Genomic DNA, 24,172 nt, shown 5'->3' with positions numbered 1-24,172 from the left:
CCATTTTTTCCATTAGGTTGCTTGTCTTTTTCTTATCAAAGTTTAAGAGCTCCTTATATCTTTTTTTAAATATATATTTTAATATATATAATATATATATTAACAGTGATATTTTCAAAGTATGATTTCATAAGTAGTTAGAGAACAAACTTCAAAGCATGTCATGGGTCACAGTTCCACAACTTCAGCCATTTCCATTATTGTAAAATATAACATACATTCAGAAAGGTGTCATCTCTTCATGTACAGCTCAACAAGCAGTCATAGAGGTGATTTCAAAAATTGTTATGGGTTACAGATCCAGAGTTTCAGTTCTTTCCTTATTATGCAATACAAGGTATATATAGAAAGGTGAAGACCTTTGAGGCACAATTCAACGAGCAGCTATAGAGCACATCCTAAAGGATGCTATAGGCTACGGCATCCAGAAATATGTAAGTAATTATATAAAGTTTCATTATTCATAGACCTTTGTTAAATCTTGTCTTGTTTGTTGCTACCCCTTTCTCTCCATCTCCTTATCCATCTTCAGGGGTATCTAGGTAGTGACCACCCTAACTTGTTCATATTGAAACAGGGAGTCGCCAGTATGGGGAAGAGGTCATATTTGATAGTTGATCTTAAAGAGGCTGTTGCCTCTGGGTTTTAGGACTTGTCTGTTACAGGGACACTGGTGGATTTAAGTTTCTGAAGATAAAATTTAGTTAGTGCATCTTTTATAGAATCTCAGGTAGGGACCCAGGTATTTGGGGACTACTTGTGGTAAGGACATGACATATTGTGGCCATTTGGGATGTCTAGCTGGAGTTTGCATAAGAGAAACCTCCAGAATAGCCTCTCAACTCTATTTGGGATCTCTCAGAAACTGTGACCTCAGCTTGTTACCTTTCTTTTTCCCCCCTTTTGGTCAAGTAGGTCTTTTTAATCCCTCACTGCCAGGGCCAGGCTCATTCCTGGGACTCATGTCCCACATTGCCAGGGAGATTCATTCCCCTGGGAGTCAAGTCCTTCAAGTAGTGGGTTCCTAACTTTACTTAATATATATTCTATCCCAAGATAAACGGTAAGTTTCTTACATTATCTTCACCTAGTTGCACAATCATCATCACTTTCAACTTTAAACAATTATCATAACATAATACATCCCAGAGCTCTTATCAGCTGCTAATTATTCATCTCTAGTATTAGTGCTGAGTTGGTAAAATACTCCTATTAAATGTAGTCATTAATACATAATGGGTAGTTTTTCCATACCATTCTGTTGTTAACCCTCTGTACCAGTGTCAGACTTTATATCGTGCTAACACTCATTGAGGTCTGTGGTGCTACTCTGTGGGTTACATGCCTTTAAACAACCTTTTACAAAGATGCTCACCTTCAGTGCATCACTGATACTTATAAACCCATTAACAAACCACAGTCACACCTGACCATTCCCATACCATTAAGATCACCCTCACTGCCATATCTGTACATATTAGATTATCATTCCCCCTTCACTAGCTTCTGACTATCTCTAGGTACCCTATATTCTACATTATAAGACACTTATTTTACAGTTTTCACAGAGTTCACATTAGTGGTAACATACAATGTCTCTCCTTTTGTGTCTGGCTTATTTCACTCAGTATTATGTCTTCAAGGTTCATCCACATTGTCATATGTTTCATGACCTCGTTCGTTCTTACTGCTGTGTAGCATTCCATTGTGTGTATATACCACACTTTGTTTATCCACTTGTCTGTTGAAGGACATTTGGATTGTTTCCATCTCTTGTCAAATGGGAATAATCCCACTATGAACATCGGTGTGCAAATATCTGTTCATCTCATTTCTTTCAGATCTTCTGGGTATATACTGAGAAGTGCAATCGCTGGATCGCAGGGTAACTTGAAATCTAGTTTTCTGAGGAAACGCAAACTGTCTTCCAGAGTGGCTGCACCATTATACAGTCCCACCAGTAATGAATTAAGAGTTCTAATTTCTCCATATCCTCTCCAGCATTTGTAGTTTCCTGTTTGTTTAATGGCAGCCATTCTAAATGGTATGAGATGATATTTCACTGTGGTCTTGATTTGCATCTCCCTAATAGCTAGTAAAGATGAACATTTTTTTCATGTGTTTTTTTAACCACTTTTATTTCTTCTTCAGAGAAATGTCTTTCCATATCTTTTGCCCATTTTATAACTGGGCTGTCTGGACTATCGTTGTTGAGTTGTACAATCTCTTTATATATGCAAGATATCAGTATCTTATGAGATACATGGTTTCCAAATATTTTCTCCCACTGAATTGGCTGCCTCTTTACCTTTTTGACAAATCCCTTTGAGGTACAGAAGCCTTTAATTTTGAGGAGTTCCCATTTGGCTACTTTTTCTTTTGTTGCTTGTGCTTTGAGTGTAAGGTCTAAGAAGGGACCTCCTAATACTAGGGCTTGAAGATGTTTCCTTACATTATCTTCTAGGAGTTTTATGGTACTGTCTCTTATATTGAGGTCTTTGATGTACTCTGAGTTAATTTTTGTATAGGGTGTGAGTTAGGGGTCCTCTTCCATTCTTTTGGATATGGATATCCAGTTCTCCCAGCCCATTTGTTGAAGTGACTGTTCTGTCCCAGTTCAGCGGATTTGGAGGCCTTATCAAAAAACTCAGTTGACCGATTCGATTCCATTAATTAATATGTCTCTCTTTGTGTGAATACCATGCTGTTTTCATTACTGTGTCTCTATAGTAAGCTTCAAAGTCAGGCAGTGTAAGTCTTCCCACTTAATTTTTCTTCTTTAGAATGTTTTTAGCAATTTGAGGCATCTTTCCTTTCCAAATAAAGTTAATAACTAGCTTTTCTAAGTCTGCAAAGTAGGCTTTTGGAATCTTGAGTGGAATTGCACTGAATCTGTACATCAGTTTGGGTAGGATTTACATCTTAACGACATTTAACCTTCCCATCCATGAACATGGAATATCTTTCCGTTTCTTTAGGTGCCCTTTTATTTCTTTTTGTAAAGTTATGTAATTTTCTGTGTAGAGGTCTTTTACATCTTTGGTTAAGTTTATTCCTAGGTACTTGATTTTTTTTTGACTGACTACTGACAATGGAATCTTTTTCTCGAGTGTCTCTTCAGTTAGGTCATTTCTAGTATAGAGGAACATTACTGACTTATGTGCATTAATCTCATATCCTGCCACTTTCCTAAATTTATTTATTAGCTCAAGCAGCTGTGTCATTGATTTCTCAGGGTTTTCCAAATATAAGATCATATCATCTGCAAACAATGACACTTTTACTTCTTCCTTTCCAATATGGATGCCTTTTATTTCTTTATCTTGCTGGATTACTCTTGCTAGAACTTCTAGCACAATATTGAATAACAGTGGTGACAACAGGCATACTCGTCTCACTGATCTTAGAGGGAAGGCTTTCAGTCTCTCACCACTGAGTACTATGCTGGCTTTGGGTTTTCACATATGCCCTTTACCATATTGAGGAAGTTTCCTTCAATTCCTACCTTTTGAAGTGTTTTTATCAAAAAAAAAAAAGATGCTGAATTATGTCAAATGCTTCTTCAGCATCTATTGAGATGATCATTTGATTTTTCCCTTTTGATTTGTTCGTGTGTTGTATTACACTGACTGATTTTCTTACGTTGAATCACCCTTGCATGCCTGGAAAGAACTCCACTTGGTCATGGTGTATGATTTTTTTTTTAATGTGTCTTTGGATTCGATTTGCAAGTATTTTGTTGAGAATTTTTGCATCTATACTCATTAGAGAGACTGGCCTGTAGTTTTCCTTTCTTTTAGCATCTTTACCTGGTCTGGGTATTAGAGTGAAGTTGGCTTCATAAAATGAGTTAAGTGGTGTTCCATTTTCTTCAATTTTTTGAAAGAGTTTAAGTGGGATTGATGTCAGCTCTTTTTGGAAAGTTTGGTAGAATTCCCCACTGAAGCCATCTGGCCCTGGGCTTTTATTTGTAGGAAGCTTTTTGATGACTGATCGGATCTCTTCACTTGTGATTCATTTGTTGGGGTATTCTATTTCTTCTTGGGTCAGTCTAGGTTGTTCATGTGTTTCCAGGAAATTATTCATTTCCTCTAAATTCTCCAGTTTGTTGGCATAAGTTGTTCATAGTATCCTCTTATGATTTTTAAAATTTTGGGGGGGACCCACAGTAATGTACCCCCTTCTCATTATTTTTTTTTTTATTTGAGTCTTCTCTCTTTTTGACTTTGCCAGTCTAGCTAAGGGTTTGTCAATCATGTTGCTCTTCTCAAAGAACCAAATTTTGGTTTTATTTATTTTCTCCATTGTTTCTTTGTTCTCCACATCATTTATTTCTGCTTTAATCCTTGATGTTTCTTTTCTTCTACTTGCTTTAGGATTAGTTTGCTGATCATTTACTAGCTTCTTCAATTGTTCCATTAGTTCTCTGATTTTAGCTCTTTCTTCCTTTTTAAGCATTTAGAGCTATAAATTTCCCCCTCAATACAGCCTTCGCTGCATCCCATAAGTTTTGATATGTGGTATTCTCATTTTCATTTGTCTCTAGATATTTAGCAATTTCTCTTACAATTTTGTCTTTGACCCACTGACTGCTTAGGAGTGTGTTGTTTAACCTCCAAATATTTGTGAATGTTCTAGATCTTCGTTCCCTGTTGGGGATCTAGTTGCATTCCATTGTGATCAGAGAATGTGTTTTGAATAATTTCGATCTTTTTTAATTTATTGAGGCTTGTTTTATGCCTCAGCATATGATCTATCCTGGAGAAAGTTTCATGAGCACTAGAGAAGAATGTATATCCTGGTAATTTGGGATGTAATGCTCTACTTATGTCTGTTAAGTCTAATTCATTTATCACATTGTTTAGTTTCTCAATTTCCTTATTGGTCTTCTGTCTGGTTAATCTATTTATAGGAGAGAGGGATGTCTCCTACAATTATTGTGGAAATATCGGTTGCTTCCTTCAGTTTTGTCAATGTTTTTCTCATGTACTATGGAGCACCTTGATTGGGTGCATAAACATTTATGATTGTTATTTCTTCTTGGTGAATTGTCCCTTTTATTAGTATATAGTGTCCTTCTTTATCTCTTATGAAATCCTTGCATTTAAAGTCTATTTTGTCTGAAGTTACTATTGCTACCCCCACTTTCTTTTGGCTGTGGCTAATATGGAATATTTTTTTCCATCCTTGCACTTTCATTTTCTTTGTGTCACTGGGTCTAAGATGAGTCTCTTGTAAACAACATATTGATGGTTCATATTTTTTAATCCATTCTGCCAATCTATATCTTTTAATTGAGGAGTTTGATCCATTCACAGTCAATGTCATTACTGTGAAGGCAGTTCTTGAATCAGCCATATTATCCTTTGGTTTTTATTTGTCATATGTATTTTTTCCCCTCGCTCTATTTCATTTCATGTATCCTTGCTAAAACTCTTCAGTTCTGTGCTCTTCTCCATCTCTCTCTCTCCTTTCTTTTTTTTCTCAGCTGGTAGAGCTCCCTTTAGTATTTCTTATAGGGTAGGTCTCTTGGGAGCAAATTCTCTCAGCATTTGTTTGTCTGTGAAAAATTTAAGCTATCCCTCAATTTTGCTTTGCTGGATAAAGAATCCTTGGCTGGCAATTTTTCTCTTTCAGAATTTTAAATGTCATAATACTGCCTTCTTGCCTCCATGGTGGCTGCTTAGTAGTCAGTACTTAGTCTTATGTTGTTTCCCTTGTATGTGGTGAATCACTTCTCCCTTGCTGCCTTCAGAACTTTCTCCTTCTCTTCAGCATTTGACAATCTGATCAGAATATGTCTTGGACGGGATTTATTTGGAATTATTCTATTTTTAGTTCATTGTGCATCTTTGATTTGCATATTTATGTCATTTAGAAGGGTTAGGAAGTTTTCCTAAGTAATGTCTTCAAATACTCTTCCTAGCCCTTTACTCTTCTCTTCCCTTTCTGAAACACCAATGATTCTTATATTTGTGCACTTCATGTTGGCCATCATTTCCCTGAGATCCATTTCAAATTTTTCAATTTTTTTCACCATTTGTTCTTTTGCATTTGTGCTTTCACTTTCCAAGAACCTATCCTTGTGTTTGCTAAATCCTTCCTCTACCTCTTCAAATCTGGTGTTATGTGTCTCAAGAATATTTTTAATTTTATCAACAATATCTTGTATTTCCATAAGATCCGCTACTTTTTTATTTACTCTTGCAAATTCTTCTTTATACTCTTCTAGGGTCTTCTTCATGTCCTTTATATCCTGAGCCATGTTATTGGTGTTTGTGAGTAATTCTTTGATTAACTGCTCCAAGTTCTGTGTCTACTCTGGCTTTTTAAATTGGACATTTTGGTTATCCATATCTTCTGGTTTCTTCTTATGCGCTATAATTTTTTTTTTTTTTTTTTTTTTTGCCTCTTGGCATTTGCTTATCTTGATAGGATTCTTTTAGGATATGTAGGATTATTTGAACATTTATCTATAATTTGACAGAGCTACAGCTTGGTGGAGTACACTTTCCCTGACCTACCAGCAGATGGCACTCCTGAGCCATCTCTTACCCTCAAGCCAGTTCTCCTCAATGCACTGACTGTGGGTCCAAATCATGTGGAGGTCCAATCAGTGCACCAATTTTCTGTGTGCACTGGGGACCACCAGCCCTGTGGGTGGGGATGCATGCCCTGTGCAGTTTGGCAGGGAGTCAGCTCCAGGACACAGTGGTCCCAGCCATTCCCAGGGCTGAGGGTGGAGTACTCTGTGGCTGCAGATCTGCACTTCTCACCTTCCAGCTCAAATGCCCCACAGTCCCTGTCTGCCAATGCACCCATGAGTCCCTGGGATTGGGGGAGGGCTCCTGCCACTTCCATGCAGCACCCCTGACTCTAGGCTGTGTACACTGTGGGCTTCCATGGAGGAAGAATGGACACTGTCATATGCCCACCGAATCCCGAATTCTCTCAAGGAAACTCTCGGCCATGGGGCTGTGAAGGATTGTCTCCCAGGCAGCTGCTAAGATGGCTGCACAGGGCATGGAAAGCTATCCTCTTCTGCAATTGTCCACCTGCTGCTGCAGCCAGTCCCAGGCTCAGGGGCTCCCGGCCACAGGTCTGTGAAGGGTTATCACCCACATCAATTACTAAGGAGGATGCCCAGGGTATAGAAAGTCACTCCCCTCCAGTCGCCTATTCCCCAGTGACGTTCTGAGCTGAACACTCACCCATCTCTAAATGCGGCCTCTCGGTTTCTCCAAGTATACACTCACTGTGGGTGTAGAAGTCCCTGCCCAGCCAGTGGAAGCCTGGAACTGCTGTTCTCGAGCACTTTCTGTTCTTTATCTTAAGTGTTTTTTTTTTTTCATAGAGGAGAATTTTGTTCTGTCTCTCCTAATCTACCATCTTGGATCCTCATTATGGTTTGTCTTTAAATATACAACTCCCCTTATATCTTGTAGATAAACTTTTTGTTAACTCCATTACAGTTTTTTCCCAAATCTATTGACTTTATTAAATGGATATCTTCCAAAGGTTCTAAACTTTTACATAATCAAGTGTCTATCATTTCTTTTATAGCTTCCAGATTTGCTCTTAAAACAGAAAGAAAACAAAAGATTACTCTGGCTGTGGTGCAGAAATTGATGGGAGGGGCAAGACTAGACAGTCAGGAGACAACTTCAGTGGCCCAGGCAGAAAATGAGGGCGGCCTGGACCAGAGGCAGCATGGTGCTAGGGAAAAAGTGGTTAAGAGATATTTGGGAGGGAGAACTGACAGTAGATGACAGACAGCCCTTGGGGGAAGAGAAGGGGTGCTTTGGGATGGCTTCTAGAGTCTGACTTTCCCCTAGGTGGGTGGTGGTATCATTCCCTGAGGAAAGGAACACTGCAGAAGGGCCAGGCATGGGTTGGAAGAGCATGCCTTCAGTTTTGGACATATAAGCGTGAGGTGCTTGTAAGACATCCAAGTGAAGATGTCCAGTAGGCTGCTGAGCACAGGGGTCTGGGGCTTAGAGGTGAGGTTTCAGTGATACAGATCTGGGAATCTTCTCATTTATACTGACTCTAATGGTAAGGCCACCTAGAAAGAACACAGGAAGTGAGAAGAGGAGGCCTGGATTTGACTCTGCAGGAGCTACGGCATATAAAGGCTGGCTGGAGGGAGATACACTGGCAAAGGAGATCAAGAGCAGCCCGAGAAGGAGGAGGAGAACCTGGAGAGGATCATATCTTAACGCCAAGAAAGAGACAACACACGGAGACTTGACTGAACAAAAGGCACTAGAAATAGCACTTGGAGAAAAGGAAACACTTGGGAAAGGAATTCAAATGTTCGACAATAAGGAAATTGTAAATGACATTTACAAAGCTTGTAAGTGGGATTAAATACACAGACACACACCCACACTTATTAATTCATACATTTATTCATTAATTCATTTATTTAAAATTTATGCATACAAAATGGCCTGAGAGGAAATATACCAGAATGTTAGCTGTGGTTGTCACCGGATGTGGGATCTGGGGGATACTTAAGCAGAAAATAAAGATTGAAACAATAGTACAAACTGCATAAAGATGCATGCACAATGAAATTCACTGTAAAATCATTTGCAGTAGTAAAAGAAACTAGTGTAATAGTCAAATAAATTAGTATATGCCATGTAATATTATGTGACTTTTTTTTTTAATGGAGTTACATATAGTTAGTTGGAAAATGCCCTAATACATATTATTTAAAGTCACAGAAGAAAATGTATAACATAGTTCTTTAAAAGAAAAACTATAGAGACATATATGGTTCCCTATATAATTACTCCCCACCCCACCCCCCCAACACACATACACAACACACACACAGCCCTTTTTAGTCTGGAAAGAGACATGCTAAATTGTTACTAGTAATTACTTCTAAAGACTAAGATTGTAGTGATTGTGAGATTTCATTAATACTTTATTACATGTTTGTGTTTTGGTTTTGACAAATGAGTAGCACTTTTTAATACAAACCACATATTACTATTATAATACAAAATCACATGTTAAAAATAAATATAGAATTATTTAACCAGGAGGGATAATTATTGAGAACAGTCCACAAAGCTAAATATCAACTTTTTGTGCAAAGCTAAGTCTATCATTTCCTTCCTACAGTAGCAAAGTCTTTTCTGTTGTACTAGCCCTAAAGTAAGTTGCTGATAAAGTTTCCAATGAAAAGGAGAATAGAAGAAAGAGGAGTGAGTTTTTTCTCAAAGGTCACAAGCCCTAAGAAAGTATGTTCAAGACTGCCCCATATTAGGTTCCAGGTTCACTAAGCAAAGGGATTATTCGCTATTCACTTCTTTATTTCCAATGCTTAGCACACTGCTAAGTCTCCAGTGCTAGGTCTCAAATATTATGTGTTTGTAAAATATTACAGATTGAATTGTGTTCCCCAAAAGGACATATTCAAGTCCAAATCCCTGGATGTGTGATTGTGAACTCCTTGTTTGTAAATGGGATCTTTGAAGATGTTGAAAATGAGGCTAAAGTGGGTAAGGGTGGGCCCTGATCCAGTATGACTAGTGAGTGTCCTTATAAGGAGAGGAAATTTGGACATAAGGAGGCAGAGACTGAGCTATGCTGCCAAAGCCAAGGAACTCCATGGGTTGCTGGACACCCACTAAAAGCCGGGAGATAGGCTTGGAACAGAGTCTCCCCTTTAAGAGAAAGCACGGCTCTACTGACACCTTAATTTCAGACTCCTAGCCTCCAGAACCATGAGATAACAAATGTCTATTGTTAAAGTCCACTAGTCTGTGGCACTTCCTTAGAGTAGCCCTGGCAAACAAAGACATATAATAAATTAATAAATGAATACACAAACAAAGGAAAGCAAAGGAAAGGAGTCAGCTTTGCAGACAATAGCAAGTGAGTGAGTGGAAATGGGGCCACAGGGATGGCAGCTAATCACGCCAGGTTTTGTGGGGGGTGACGGGGTTGACTCAATTGGCCTGGGCTGCTCAAACCTGGACATTCCAAAGAAACGCCGGCCTATCCTCAGGAGGGCTGGCCCTTGGTGGGCTCTTGGGAGAGAGAAAGAAGAAAAAGAGGAGGAGGAGGAGGAGGAGGAAAAAATGTATCAGCAACTGCCTAAACAGATTTTCCATGATAGCAATAAACTTTAACAATTAGAGGTATATTTGTTTTAAAGAATAATCTTTTTTTTTAAGATATGAGGGTACCTAATAACTAATCAGTCCTACATCTAGAATGATCATATATCTAAAAACAGCTCCAATTTCAAATATCTTGCATCACTGTCCTTACAAAACATCCTCATTACACTCCAATTTTGATAGTTTTTACATCTCTTGAATTTATAAGTGGACCCCCAATTTTTTACAGATGAGGTGCCCCGATTTTTGGTTTAGAAACTCTGGATGCTGTAACTATGGGGCTGATGAAAAGGGATTTTCATTCCTGACCATGATTTCCTCTGCAAAATTTTACCTGGGTCCTGAGATTTAGATTGACTGCTATTTTTAGTTTATCTTTCAAATACTCATATAGCATTTTGTATGTGCCAGGTGTTGGAAGAGCTTAACAAATACATACTCACTGAATCATCTTAAAACCTGTATTAGGCAGGTGTTATTGTTAATTCTATTTTGCAGGTGAGAAAACTGAGGCACAGAGAGGTTAAGTAACTAGCCCACAGTCATATAGCTAGTTAATGGTAGTGCTGTATTCCAACCCAGACAATCTGAATCTGGAATTTGTGCTCTTTAACCACTGTTACTTATTTGATTAACGTATGGCACATGGCTATTAAAGACGTGTGAGGGAGAGAATGATAGGAGTTTTCGAAATACAAGTTATAGAAAGCATTGGAATAGCAGGATGTTGGGAATGAGAAAGTCAAACGGCTCCGGCTGGGAGTCAAGCCCGCCTCTGAAACCTACAGGTGTGTCATCAAGCCTGGTAGTCCCAGAATCACTCAATGTCGGGGCTGGGAAGGCCCTTGAGGAAATTTACCCCAACCCCCTCCCCCCATTTACCTGAGGAAATTGAGATGTCTTGATTGAGCCAAAGAGTGACAAACCCAAATCCCCAAACGTTACACAGTAACCCAAATTCAAACCCAAGTTTGGTGATGGTGGTTTTTCAAAAACAACTTTAGATGTTACAAAGGAAAACGAGACAGAGCTTCACAGTCAAAGACCAAACTACATGGAAAGGAAGACTTAAGAGTTTGCACTTTTCATGTCATGCAAGTGAAATGTGAAATCTGAAAAAACGAAAAGGGGAAAGTGGACAAGGAGAGACCTCTAATACAGGGAGGAAGAAAAGTCAGACCCATCCCCCCAAATGCAAACAAGGAAAAAGTCAGAATGAAATAAAACCACAGGACCCACCGAGAAGCCTGTGAGCACTGCAGGATGACAGTGGCAAAAGCAGAGGAAATGAAGACCAGCAATTCCACCCAGGGAGGAGCAGGAGGAACACGGAGGGGCCAGGTGGGTTCAACAGGAGCAGTGGGGACTCTGCAGACCCCATGAGCTGGTGCCTCATGCTCCTACCCCTGTGGACATGAGAAAATGAAAGCCTAATGCTGCCAGATCTTCTAATTTTTCGAGAAAAGCTGCATATTCAAATTTTGTGTGGAAACTCTTGATACCTAAAAGTTGGCAACACATCCTCTTTTACAGAGTCCTCAAAGCCTAGGCCCCTCAATTCCACCGCAGAGTGAGCACCCCAGACCACAGGTGCCAGGGCCATGGCTAATACACCCCTTGCCTCGGCAGCCTCTGAGTGCTCACTCCCCTTTGTCACAATGTCTGACTGCTCACCCTGTTACCTCCCGAGTCCCGTTTGGTCTGGATCATGTGCCTTGACCAGATGGCCTGGAGGTCTGGATGTCCTGCGCAGCCTGAGGAAAAACCCCCGAGGCTGGCTCTTCTGCCCCACAAGACCCATCCCCCAGGGGGGCACCACAGCTGCTAGGCTGCCTGTCCCCAGAATTGCCTGCGGCCTGGGGGCAATACCCAGGCCCCATGCCTCAGAGGTCTCCTCTTGTGCTGTCTTGTCACAAGGGAGCTGTAGTGCCAGCCCTCCCTACCCTGAATGGATGCTCATTCTGGAGAATTAAGCTCACTGCTGCTGTAATCTTGGCTGCAGAGGAGCTTATGTGCCAGCGGTGACTGGGGAAGCCAGCTCATGGGCCTGGTGCTGCCTCAGGGAACTCCATCCTCAGCCCTCCACAGGTTCCCCGTTCTGTTCCACCAAAGGCAAATGCCTCCCAGACCAAATGTGCTTCATCTAACTTGTTATAAATGCAGCAAACAAGCAAATGTTACAACGTGATGTGTCAAATTACCATAACTCATGTTGCATGATTTCCACTAGAAAAAAATACTTCATGTGTTTAAAAAAAAAAAAGTGTTGGCAACTATGTCGGTTTGGATGTATTATGTTCCCCAAAACACCATGTTATTTAATGCAATCTTGGGGGGGGGCAGACGTATTAGTGTTGATTAGGTTGGAATCTTTGGATTAGGCTGTTTCTGTGGAGATGTGACCCACCCAACTGTGGGTAATACCTCTGATTAGATTATTTGCATGGCGGTGTGGCCCCACCCATTCAGCGTAGGTCTTGATTAGTTTACCTGAGCCTTATAAAAGCTCAGACAGAAGGAGCTCAGTGATGCTGCAGCTTAGGGAGACACTTTGGAGGTGGCCATTGAAAGCAGACTTTTGCTGACACTATGGAGATACTAGCCCAGAGTTTGCCCCAAAAAGCTAAGCCTAGAGACATTACGGAGAACACCATACTGAAATGCAACCTGGGAGCAACAGACACCAGCCATGTGCCTTCCAAGCTAACAGAGGTTTTCCAGACGCCAATGCCTTTCTCCAGTGAAGGTATACTCATGTTTATGCCTTGCTTTGGACACTTTCATGGCTATAGAATTGTAAATCTGTAACCAAATAAACCCCCTTTATAAAAGCCAATCCATTTCTGGTATTTTGCAGCATTAGCAAACCAGAACAGCAACTAATTCAGATCTCAGCTGAGGGGTCTGCCCCTGCTAGACTAGCTCTATGAAAACAAGGAAAGGGTCAGTCTTTTCTTTGCCATCATTCCCATTGCCTGGCATTTGAAGGTTACTCAAATATTTGTTGAGTGAATTAACTAAAGTGATTTAAATGCAAATATAATGTAGTCAAAAGGCACGGATTCCTGAGAGAACAGCAAAATTTGACAGCCACCCCAAACCCTGAGCTTTGCAATGCTCCAAATTGCTGAGGAACCTGGCTGAAGAACCACAACTCAGTCAGGAGAGGTGGAGGAGAAATTTAGCTGGAGCTGAAAAATAAAATGGCCTGGGAGCTGTGATGGTTAATTTTATTTGTCAGCTTGGTGGGTTATGGTGTCCATTTGCTTGGTCAAAGACTGGCCTTGTGTTTACTAAGGATGTATTCTGTAGATGGGATTAGCATCTACAGGCAGTGGACGTTAAGGAACTTACCCTCCCTAACGGTGGTGGGCCTCATCCAATCAGTTGGAGGCCTTAACAGCAAGAACTGAGAGTTCCAGATATCAGAAGGAATTCTACCTCAAGACTATACCTTCCACTCCTTCCTGAGTTGCTAGCCTAAGGGATTTGAATGCAAGAATTCAGTATCATTCTCACCAGAATCTTAAGCCTCCAGCCTGCCCTACAAATTTGGACTTGCCAGCCCCCATAATAGTGTGAGCCAATTCCTCATAATTAACTAATTAATTGATAGATAAACAAATGAATAAAATCTCCAGTTGGTTCTTTTTCTCTAGAGAATCCTGATTGATACAGAGCCCTCAAACATGATCAAAACAGATCCCTCTCAGCCCCACTGACTTCCTCTATCACCAGAACAAGATTAGAAGATGTTCAGACTCCCTCTTTTCTAGCTCCCCACCCAACCCCAAACCCCACAATTGTTCCTTTTCAAATGTTCCCCTTTGCCAACAGCTTTCACCTTCAAGTTTAACCAGGTGTGCCAGTTTGGATACATTATGTCCCCCAAAAAGAGCCATGATCTTTTAACTAAATCTTAGGGTGGAAACTTTTGACTGTTTCCATGGAGATGTGACTCACCCAACTCTGGGTGATACCTTTGATTTCATTATTTCCATGAAGGTGTGGCCCCGCCCATTCAGGGTGGGTCTTAATTAAATCACTGGAGTCCTATAAGAGCTCACAGGCAGAAGTTGCTCAGAGCAGCTAAGAGATACTTTTGCAGAGATGCTTGTAGATGCTTAGATATGTTTGGGGATGCTAGCCCAGAGTTTGCTCCCAAGAAGCTAAGAGAGACAAACCCAGAGACATTTTGGAGAAAGCCATTTTGAGACCAGAACCCAGGAGCAAAGGACCAGCAGATGCCAGCCACGTGCCTTCCCAGCTTCAGAGGTGTTTTCTTCAGTGAAGGTATCCTCTTGTTGATGCCTTAGTTTGGACACTTTTATGGCTGTAGAACTATAAATTTGTAGCCAAAATAGACCCTGTTTATAAAAGCCAGTCCATTTCTGGTATTTTGCAAAACTGCATCATTAGCAAACCGGAACACCAGGTTTCACTTACTAAGTGTTGTACGATGCAGGGAACCACCACAGAAAAGCTTGTACCCACTCATGAATGTCATCCTGTAATCAAAGTTAACGGCTTGTCTAAGGTTTGAGGAAATGCAACTTCTACAATGATGCCATTTCTTAGAGATGAGCTAACCACCCTTCAGGGTTTTGAAGGAAACTTTTCTCCTGTTTTTTTTCTTAGAAACATTTTTATTTTAAAATACTTCTCTCTCTCTCAAATATTTTTAAGGCTCCAAATTGCTTGCAGATTTTGACAGTTAAGGTAAAACATCATTCAATGAAAAAGAAAAATCCCCTAAAAGTTTCAGTACCCAAATATACAAATCTTGACTTTTTTTCCCTGAAAGTATGACACAATAATGGTGATTAGGTTAGAGCCCAGTTCAACCCGAGAAAACAGGGTCCTGGGGCCCTGTTTTTTAATGAAAGAAAGCAGATTGGGTGGCTATCAGGTGACATTTGAGCAGAACCCTGAAGAAGTAAGGGAGTGAGCCATGAGATCATCTGGGTAAGAACATCCCCAAGAGTGAGAACCATGCAGTTGTACATGAGGAAACTGGGCCTCAGGGAGGTTCAGCAGCCGGCCGAGTTCACTAAGCTGGTCAGCGCAGAGCTGGATTGCGTCCCAGGCAGTCCTGCGGCCGAAACTGCACTGACAGCCACAGCGAGAGAGGCCTCCCTTTGTTCGGGCCATCCTGGTCTTTCTTTGTCTGTTCCACCCTTAGCTCAGTCTCAGTCAGCGATTTCTTTTTCCACAGTTGCTGAAGGCAGAAATCTACTGGTCTCAGCTACATCGGCACTATTCCAGGCACCCACCTGTATCCCAACAGGCAATCAATCCCGTGGTCTCCCAGGCCCAGAAACTCCTCAGCACTTATTTCACACATGCTCTCCACTGTCAGTCACGCCTCGCCACTTCAGTGAGTTCATCTCTAAATCCACTTCCTTTTGAGCATGCCTATCTTCTGTCACACTAAAATACTTTTCTATAATTCCTTGTTCTTGCCCTTAAAGTCCTTCTGCTTATCCAAGATACTTGCCCCCTAGATCTGGGCAGTCCAATATGGTAGCCAGGGACCACATCTGGCAAGGAAGCACATGAAATGTGGCCAGCCCAAATCGAGATGTGCTGCGAGTGTAAAGGACACAGCAGATTTTGAAGATATACTATGAAAAAAAAAGAATGTAAAATATCTCATTAATAATTTTTATACTGATTATTTATTAACACAAAGGTATTACAGCTATATTAGGTTAAATAAAATATTTAAATTAATGTCATCTGTTCCTTTTTTTAAAAACATGGCTAATAGAAAATTTAAAATTGCATATGTGGCTTACATTCTATTTCTATTTGGCAGTGCTACTCAAGGCTTTCCTTTCAAGACACCCATGTGGTGCTCGAAAGCCACATTTTCCTTTCACTGTTGTTGACTTAGATATCTAAGACCCACAGCTTGCTTTGGGGAACAAGGTGACACAGCCTTATTAGTTTCTTATTAATCTGAATTCATTTCCTGAATGTATTTAGTAAACTTCATTTTTTTCTAGTTTTTAACTATTACATGGGGAAAATATTCAGAAACTACAGCCCAGTGAGCCTGACGGAAATTCAGGCACTAATCTCAACAGACATTTGGGGGAGCATTTTCAAAAAGAAGTGAAGTTACTAGGACCCAACCACGATTCATTTCCTAAAAACAAGCCTACCAAAACAATTTGATCTCCTCTGATGGATACTTAGTTGAAAGAAGAAAAGATCAAGGTCACAAAAGACAGACCTCTGAACTAACGGTCCTCAGCTGGGGGCAGGGAGCAGTCATAAGCTTGTTTCAGTGATTCTCTGCAGGAGGTTTCGTCACTTCTACTGGTTTCAGTTTGACTTCCAGAGCCTTTGGGCTAATAGCTCAACAGCATTAACTGAGACTGGGAAAGTCAAAGGGCACAAGGGAAAGCAATCAACAGAGGAAAGGCCAAAGAAGATCCTGCACCTATAAAGTAACTGAAAGGCATCTTCCTTCAAGGCTAGTGGCAGGTACTGAAGGCAATCTCCAAAGAGGAAATGCTAAAATGTTTTCCAGCACTATTCTGGGATAGTGCCTCATATGCCAACCTATATTTGTCTGAGAAAAGAGAAAAACTTGCATCCTAGTTTCAATTACAATCCTGACATAGTAGGTTTGATCTGTAACAGCAGCACTAAAGGGCTATGTCCTCAAGTAAAAGCTTCTCCTCACTCCTTCAGTAAAAGCTTTAAAAACTCTTTTGCACTTAAGAAGAAATAATGTGAGAAGACATCAAAAGACAGAAAACTTGTATTAATAAGGGCTGATTTATGCAGACAAAATTTTTGCTTTTAAACACAAAGAAACCAATACCTCACCTCAAAGCCTGTCCTTAAAGGAAACATTAGTCACAAAAAGAGGGCAGAAAACAAATTCCTAGAACTAGTTCTTAAAAATTTAAAAGGGGTTTCTAAGTCTCAAGATGCCTGTCAAAAGTAAACCAAAAACACAGCAACCAATGCAGTGAGTAAAACTTGATTGGATCTTGTTTTTGTAAAAAAAGAAAAAATCTTACATTTTAGGAAACTTGAATAAGAGTAGAAATTAGATGATATTATTGGATTACTATTAATTTTCTTAGATATTATAATGTTATTGGGATTATGCAAATGTTTTAGGAGTGAAGTGTGTGTGTTGAGAGTATAAATGTGGCAAAATGTTAATAATAATAAATAAATATGTAAATAAACTGATGAAACCATTCTGAATTCTATGGCCCAAAGTGGTTTTTTTTTTCTAATTTTTTTATTATAGAGTATGATATTGAATGCAATCTTAAATGATTGGTTATTGCACTATCCTATATAATTCACATGCTTTAGAAAATCATCTTGTACAATATATACAGTCAGTTATAACAGATCAATCGTAGTTATACCAGTCTTACAAAAAGTTGAAGTATCTGCTGTTGGGAATGTACCCTAGCGGTTAAGGACATGGCTAAGGCTTTGAGTCAGACAGACCTAGGTTCACACCTGCTCTGTCATTAATTAGCTGTGTGAACTGGGGCAAGTTGCTTAACCTAACAAAGCCTTCCATGCCTCCTTAACAGTCCCTACCTAATAAAATTGGTGTGGCAACAAAATGGAAACAGACAAACAAAAACCATCTAAAATATAAAGCCTGGTGCCTGGCATACACATGTGCTTATAGCATTATAAACACACACATACACCCCATTATAACAATGGGTCTAGTTTTCCCATTGCAATATTCAACACCATTTTTACTTGGATTTTTTTCCTAAATAAAAACACACAGGCTATCTGAATCTAGATTTCAGCAAAATACATGAAAGTCTCACATAAGACTCGTGTTAAAATGGAGAAATGCTTAACATTTTATCATCTGAAGTCCAGGTTTAACAATCTGTATTATTACAAAGAATTGAAACATAACAATAAAAGGAAATAACTTAATTATGTGACTTGGTTCTTGCATATAAGCAAACTAAATTTAGCAGGGGAGACAGCTGGCAAGATAAAAAGCTATAAAAGGTCAACAATGGTAGAAGAAGGAAGGCTCTGCTAAAAAAAAAAAAGCTGAATAATAACACAGTTCAGATTTTTCAGCCTTTATGCTGCACCTAGCACTACCTAAAGCCAATGCAGCTCCAAATCCCACCAGCTCATCCTTCGAAACGCATCCAGATATCCCCCACTTCTCACCTCCTCCCTCGCCAGCACCCACAGTCCTTTCTTACCTGCCTTATTGCTGTACTCCTCTGATGTCTCCTGCTTCTGCCTGTGCTCCCCTCTACCCAGCAGCCAGCGGAGTTCTTTCAAAAACTCAAGCCATCGTAATTTTATTCCATGTTCAAAACCCTCCAATAGCTTCCCATTTCACTCAAAGTAAAAACGTCGAAGTCTTTAGCCACAGGGTTTAGCCCTGACTCCGTTCACAACTTCATTTCCTAAAGTGGTCTCCCCCTCAAGTTCCTAAGTGTCTGGAGCCCATCTTGGGGTTTTTGCTCAACCGTCCCCTCTGCCTGGAATAGTGCTCCCCCAGGATGTCACCTGGCCTGCTCCCTCACTTCAGTTCCTGTGCTCACCTGTCACCCTATTCAAGAGACCCTCCCTGACCATACTATACACAATACCAACCACCCAGAGCAGCTGAATAAGCTATCATATGTCCACTCCGTGGGGGACTTTATGGCTACAAAAAGAGAGTGACAGTCTCTAAGAAATGATACGGAATGACACTCGGGATATATGGTTAAATGGCGAAAACAAGGTACAAAAGAGTACAGATAATATGTTACCTGTTGTTTAAGAAGGTGGGCTAAGTAAACATACCTATCTGTTTATACATGCAAAAAGAAATGTAGGAAAGATGAAACAGAAGCAAATGAGATGTGTTACCTGAGGGGAAGTGGGAAGGATGGGATGAGACTTCTCTGAGCATATCTTATATAAAAAAAAAAATGTAAACCATGTTAATATTTTATATATTTAAAAAGCAAATTAAATCAAGAATAAAAAGAGAAACGAATGCAAATTAGGTTAGAGTTTTTAGTATATAAAATAGGTTAGTCTATCAAACTGATAACCATAGAAAAGAAAAATGAATTAATCCAAGTAACTTTTGAATTCAGTATTCTATACATTTTCAGAGAAGACTAAAAATAACTGCAAATGCTGAACTGTAAGTTTGTGATTGGTAGTTGTATCAGTATAGCAATAGTAAAATCCTGTATTTCACAGTATGTGTTTAATACTGTTTCACATACTGTATTTAATATAATGTTAGGAAAATACATTGATGATATCAAGAATAGTTTTCACTGTAGGAGAAGGGAAACAGAAATATGGAGTGGAGGACAAGGAAGAACACTGAGTTGTTGGATTAGACATAAAGTTATTAAGATAAACTCATGGCTCTGTAAAAGCCCTATTTCCTAGCTCTGAAAGCTCGCAGGGCCGAGCACTCAAGCACCAAGATCTTGCTTCCTAAATACCATCCCTTACTAAAGGGAATCAGGGAATCTAATGATTACAAAGCTGAGGCAGGAAAAGTACAAAATAAGTCCAGAACATCTTTTTGTGCCAGAAAGTAAGGAAGTGCTCAAAACTGATGGGAACATGTCAAAAACAAAAGCAAAAAAACACTAATACCAGCTTGTTGAGGTTCTCACCTGCAAAATTTGGGATAACTGAGCATCAAAATAAATAATGATAGGAATGGCTTATAGCACATTTTCAAAATATAAGCCATATTAATTAAAAAAATAAAATAAAAAGAGGATGCAAAAGCTCTTTACTGAAGAATGCCAACCTATAAATGTATACAAAAAATAGAAAATTGCTATTTACAAATATTTCAATAATAATTGATACGGGGAAGACTCACCAATGGATGCTAATACCACTGAGTGAAAGACTGCTGGGGACAGGATATTCACAAAGTTTCAAAGTGACACTTACTAAATCACTTATTATTTACAAAGGGGAAAAGGTGCCGCTACAATGCAGAAATCTGATAGAGCTCACTATAACCAAATAATCAAACATAACATCTCCAATTATGGAATAAACTGACTGCATCTGTCTCCTGATGTGATGCACTAAAGAAGGACACAACACATCACCTATGAAATATTCCTGCCAAAAAAACCTTTAACCAGAATTTAATCATGAGGAAACAATCAGACAATCCAAACTGAGAGACATTCTGTAAAACTGACCGAGACTCTTCAAAAAAATGGCCATATAATAAAGTACCAAAAAAAAAAAAAAAAGTTGGTTACAGTTTTGGATTAAAGGGGACTAAAGAAGCATGGTCACCAATGCAGTGTGATCCAGAATTGGCTTCTGTACTCCATATCAGAAAACATTTAGCAATGCTAAATTTCCTGAGTGTGATGACGATTCTATGGTTTGCTAGAGAATGCTCTTGTTCATCGGAGACACATGTTGAAAGATTTAAGGGTAAGGTCTGCACTTTCAAATAGTTTAGCAAAAAAATAAAAAAATAAAATAAAAGCAAACAAAAAAACCGCATTTGTGTTTAAAGAGAGAAGTAGAACAAACGTGACAAAACGTTAATAACTGGTGACTTGAGAAGAAAGGTATGCAAGTGTTCACTGTATTATTTTTGCAACTGTTGTAAAGATTTAAAATTTTCCAAAATTCAAAGAAATTTAAAAATATTAACCACTTCCACTTCCCTTCATTCTGCTGTACTAATCTCAAATTAGTAACCCTTTATCATCCAGCAATGGATGATAATTTAACAAAAGTTGCAAAAAATGTTACTCTTACCATCCAGCATCTAAGTTTACTTGTTTATTAATTTACTGTCTTTCTCCCTCACTATCATGTGGGCTTCATGAGGGCAGGGAATTGTCTATTCTTCATTGTGCACCACTTATACAGTGCCTGACACACAGATGACACTCAACAAATATTTGTTCAGTGACTGAATGTCCACAGTCATTCTATTAAGTAGACACTATTATGACCCTTTCTCTCACTTGAGCCCTCATGCTCCATCTCTCTCTCTCTCTCTAAAGGCAAAGTCATCGAGGCACGCAGAGGTTATATAATTTGCAGTTTCCTAACTCAGGTGACAGGTAGGGCCAGGGTCTCAGAAAGCAGACATCTGACTCGAGAGCAGATGAGATTAATCACTGTGTTCAACAGCTCTCCTACTGAGGCAGGCTCGGCCCCCAAAGGGCTCTCACCTTCTGCAGGGCTGCACCATTCAATCTTGTACTTAGTTTAACGCCTAGTCAGAGCAGGTGATAAACACATGCTTGCTGCATGAAACGACCTCTGAATATTCCTGGGGGAGGTGAGGTTTGATGAGTAAAATGGATTTGCAGTGTAAGAGAGAGCACAGGTACAGGCAGTGGTGATCAAAGGTGTGTTCTGGGACCAGGGAATGAGCAACCAGGTCACTTGAAGGAGAGTTAACCCACCATTCAATTTCTGTATATATTTTTTCTCTCCTCCTTTCCCAAACCTCCCTGCTCCAATTTCCCTGGTCTACAATCCTTCCTCTTTGACACTGACAACATTATTCTTCCCAAGCACAGGGCTCTTATTCTGTCAGGCCCAGCCACAGCTCTCCTTTGCCTGCAAAAGAGTCCCAACTCCCAAGAGGGGAACTCAGTGCTTGGCCATGGAGCCTCAAACTCTCTTGGGCACACTCACCCTCCAACCTCACTGGAGAACTTCAGGGCTTTGGCTATGACTAGGGGCCCCGTGTGTGGAGGAGTTTATGAGCGTAGGGAGGTAAAAATGGAGACAAAGATACCGATTTAGTGGGGGCTGTTATGCGATGTAATTGAAGCGTGAAGGGGATGAAAATAGTTCTAGGAATTGTTTTAAATGCAGGTAGGCGGATAGCCCGCGCACATTTTTCCTCTGCCCCTCTCCCCTGCCGGCTGTGTGGTAATTCCGAAATGTCGCCTTCTGGCCAAGAGTGCCAGCAGCCCCAAGGAGGGGAGGGGGGCGGTAATCTCAGGCTTTCTGAGTCAGGGTGCCCACCCAGCTCTGGAGCCCGGCACCGGGTGAACCAGCCTCATTCTTTGAGCAAGGCGGGGACCCGGCCGCCCGGCACTCCCGGCCGGTACAGGCAGACTTCACAGCCTGGAGAATACATGGTCCGCTCAAGTTCTTCAAGACGTAATCTGTGGTGGCCCGAGAAGAAACTTCTGGCTCAGAGAACTGTCACACCCTTCCGGAGGACACACTGGGTGGGGAGGAGAGCCGGGGTGGGGAGCTGAAGAAAGATCCCCGAAGAGAGGAAAAAGCTCCCAAACGGCTGGACAAGTGAGCGGACTATATAGTCCGATCCATGTTTTCACAAATAAGATTCAGGGCACCTCCAGGCCAAAGTTTCTTCCGGACTATACTAGGGAGACTTGATAAAATGGCAACTCTCTCTCCCTGAAAAGGCTCCCGCCGGCTGCGTTTCTCCCGGGCCTCTACCCTCCCGGCCCCGCAGCCGCCACGGCCCGCCGCGCGTCCCACCCAGCTCGGGTGGCGAGGGGGTCCCCTCCGGCCACCGACAGCCCCGGCGCTGCCAGTCTCAGCGAGGAGACTCACCGAATCGAAGCAGCAGGCAGACCACACTGAAGGCCTCCAGGATCCGCCCAGGGGCGCTCCCCGCGGCCATGGCGCTTCGGGGTGGCCTGTGCGCGAGGTCCCCAGGCCCGCGCACTCTCAGCTCGGCCGCAGCGCTTCCGCCAGTCGTTAAAAACTAAAGCCAGCTGCTGCCCGCCCTTTCTCTCCGTCTCTCACTCCCCGCCCAAGTCGTTGCTCTTTCTCCACCCACCTGCCGGATCACTGCCCGGCGCCGTCCAGCGCCCCAGTGCGCCCCACCCCGTCTCCGCGCGCCTCTCCCCTTTCTCCCCGCCCCATTGTTGCCCTGCGAGGCCCAGGCCCCGGGGCAGCGGTCGTCCCGTCACATTCCGCCGCGGCGCTCTAGGGCCTCTCCTTCCTTGAAAGTGACTTGCTTTTTAAAAATCAGGTGTATCAAGAACTTTTCCTTAGCATTTGGGATGTGATGGAGGCCACTCTGGCTGGGGCGGGGTGGGACGGGGCTGTCGCTTCCCCAAAGCTGCGTCCCTGTGGGCCCGCGTCTGAGGTGACGGTTAAGCCTCGGCCGAAAAAGCAGGGTGGCCCCGACACACTTTGTTCCTTCAGTGCTTTCTAGAGCAGCGGCGGCGCGGAGCTCGCTTTTCCTGCTAGTAACTCAGCTGTAGGACCCTGGGCAAGACACTCGGCCTCTTGGCACAACTTTTCTCAAATATTAAAACAAACGAAAGGACACGGGACATTCTAGACAACTGTTAGAATGTGTGCCATCACCCGACGCAGCCCCCGCGGCACTTACTTTTCCTCATTTGTGTAATGTGAGATGCCGCCTTTTCCTTAAGCCTGGCCCTCAACACTCCCTTAACCCAGGAGCTGGGGTTAGCCTTTGCTTTCTCCCTTTTCAGTTTCCTGTCTGTTTTCTTCTTCCTCCATGAAAGGATGCTGAGCATTAAGTCCCTTCACTTGTTTGGACTCCCAAAATCTGTCTTGCTGGAGCTGCATCAGGCACCTGGAATTCTTCATCTTCTGGGATAGTCCTCTTGATTGGCTTGTCCCTCTCCTCAAATTCATCAGACCCCACACCAAATTATCTGTTCCCAGAACTAGCTTCTCATAACAGCCTGTCCCCTTTTCCTTCAGAGAAAAACACCCAAAATACCCCCACCCAGCACAAGACTTAGAGGGTGACCTTGTGAGCAGCGTTACCCCTTCCCTTTAGCAGGCCTCCTTGCTGCCCTAATAAACATCAAAACATCTTGGGAATTGTGAAACTCAGTGGAATTAGGCTTCATTGCTGCTGTTATCTACATCATCCTTAGATGGGGACTCCAAAACCACTCAAGTCACTTGAACCATACCATAAGAATTCATGAATTATTTTTTAAATTAGACATAAAATCCAAAAAGGTATCTCTATCAGATTTTCTGGAGTCAATGTTCTGTATCATGAAGACTACTACTTT

General features: G+C 41.3%; 1 protein-coding gene across 3 annotated transcripts in view; it reads right to left on the bottom strand.

Annotated features, from left to right (window-relative positions):
* Positions 1–22,955, bottom strand: part of CD58 (CD58 molecule) — a 60,095-nt gene extending 37,140 nt beyond the window's left edge. Inside the window, exon 1 of one of the 3 annotated variants that reach the window (XR_005215263.1) lies at positions 22,719–22,955. Coding sequence is in view for 2 of the 3 variants with exons in the window: in XM_037826281.1 (XP_037682209.1) it covers positions 22,719–22,788 (70 nt within the window). In the remaining variant the exon portion in view is untranslated. The remainder of the gene's footprint in view (positions 1–22,718) is intronic. The other 2 variants (XM_037826281.1, XM_037826282.1) reach the window with 2 other exon arrangements.
* Between the last annotated feature and the right edge of the window lie 1,217 nt (positions 22,956–24,172).

This window comes from Choloepus didactylus, chromosome 2, assembly GCF_015220235.1.
Source record: "Choloepus didactylus isolate mChoDid1 chromosome 2, mChoDid1.pri, whole genome shotgun sequence".
NCBI classification, from domain to species: domain Eukaryota; kingdom Metazoa; phylum Chordata; class Mammalia; order Pilosa; family Megalonychidae; genus Choloepus; species Choloepus didactylus.
The sequence above is the reverse complement of the archived record's forward strand: the minus strand, read 5'-3'. Positions and strand labels throughout refer to the sequence as shown.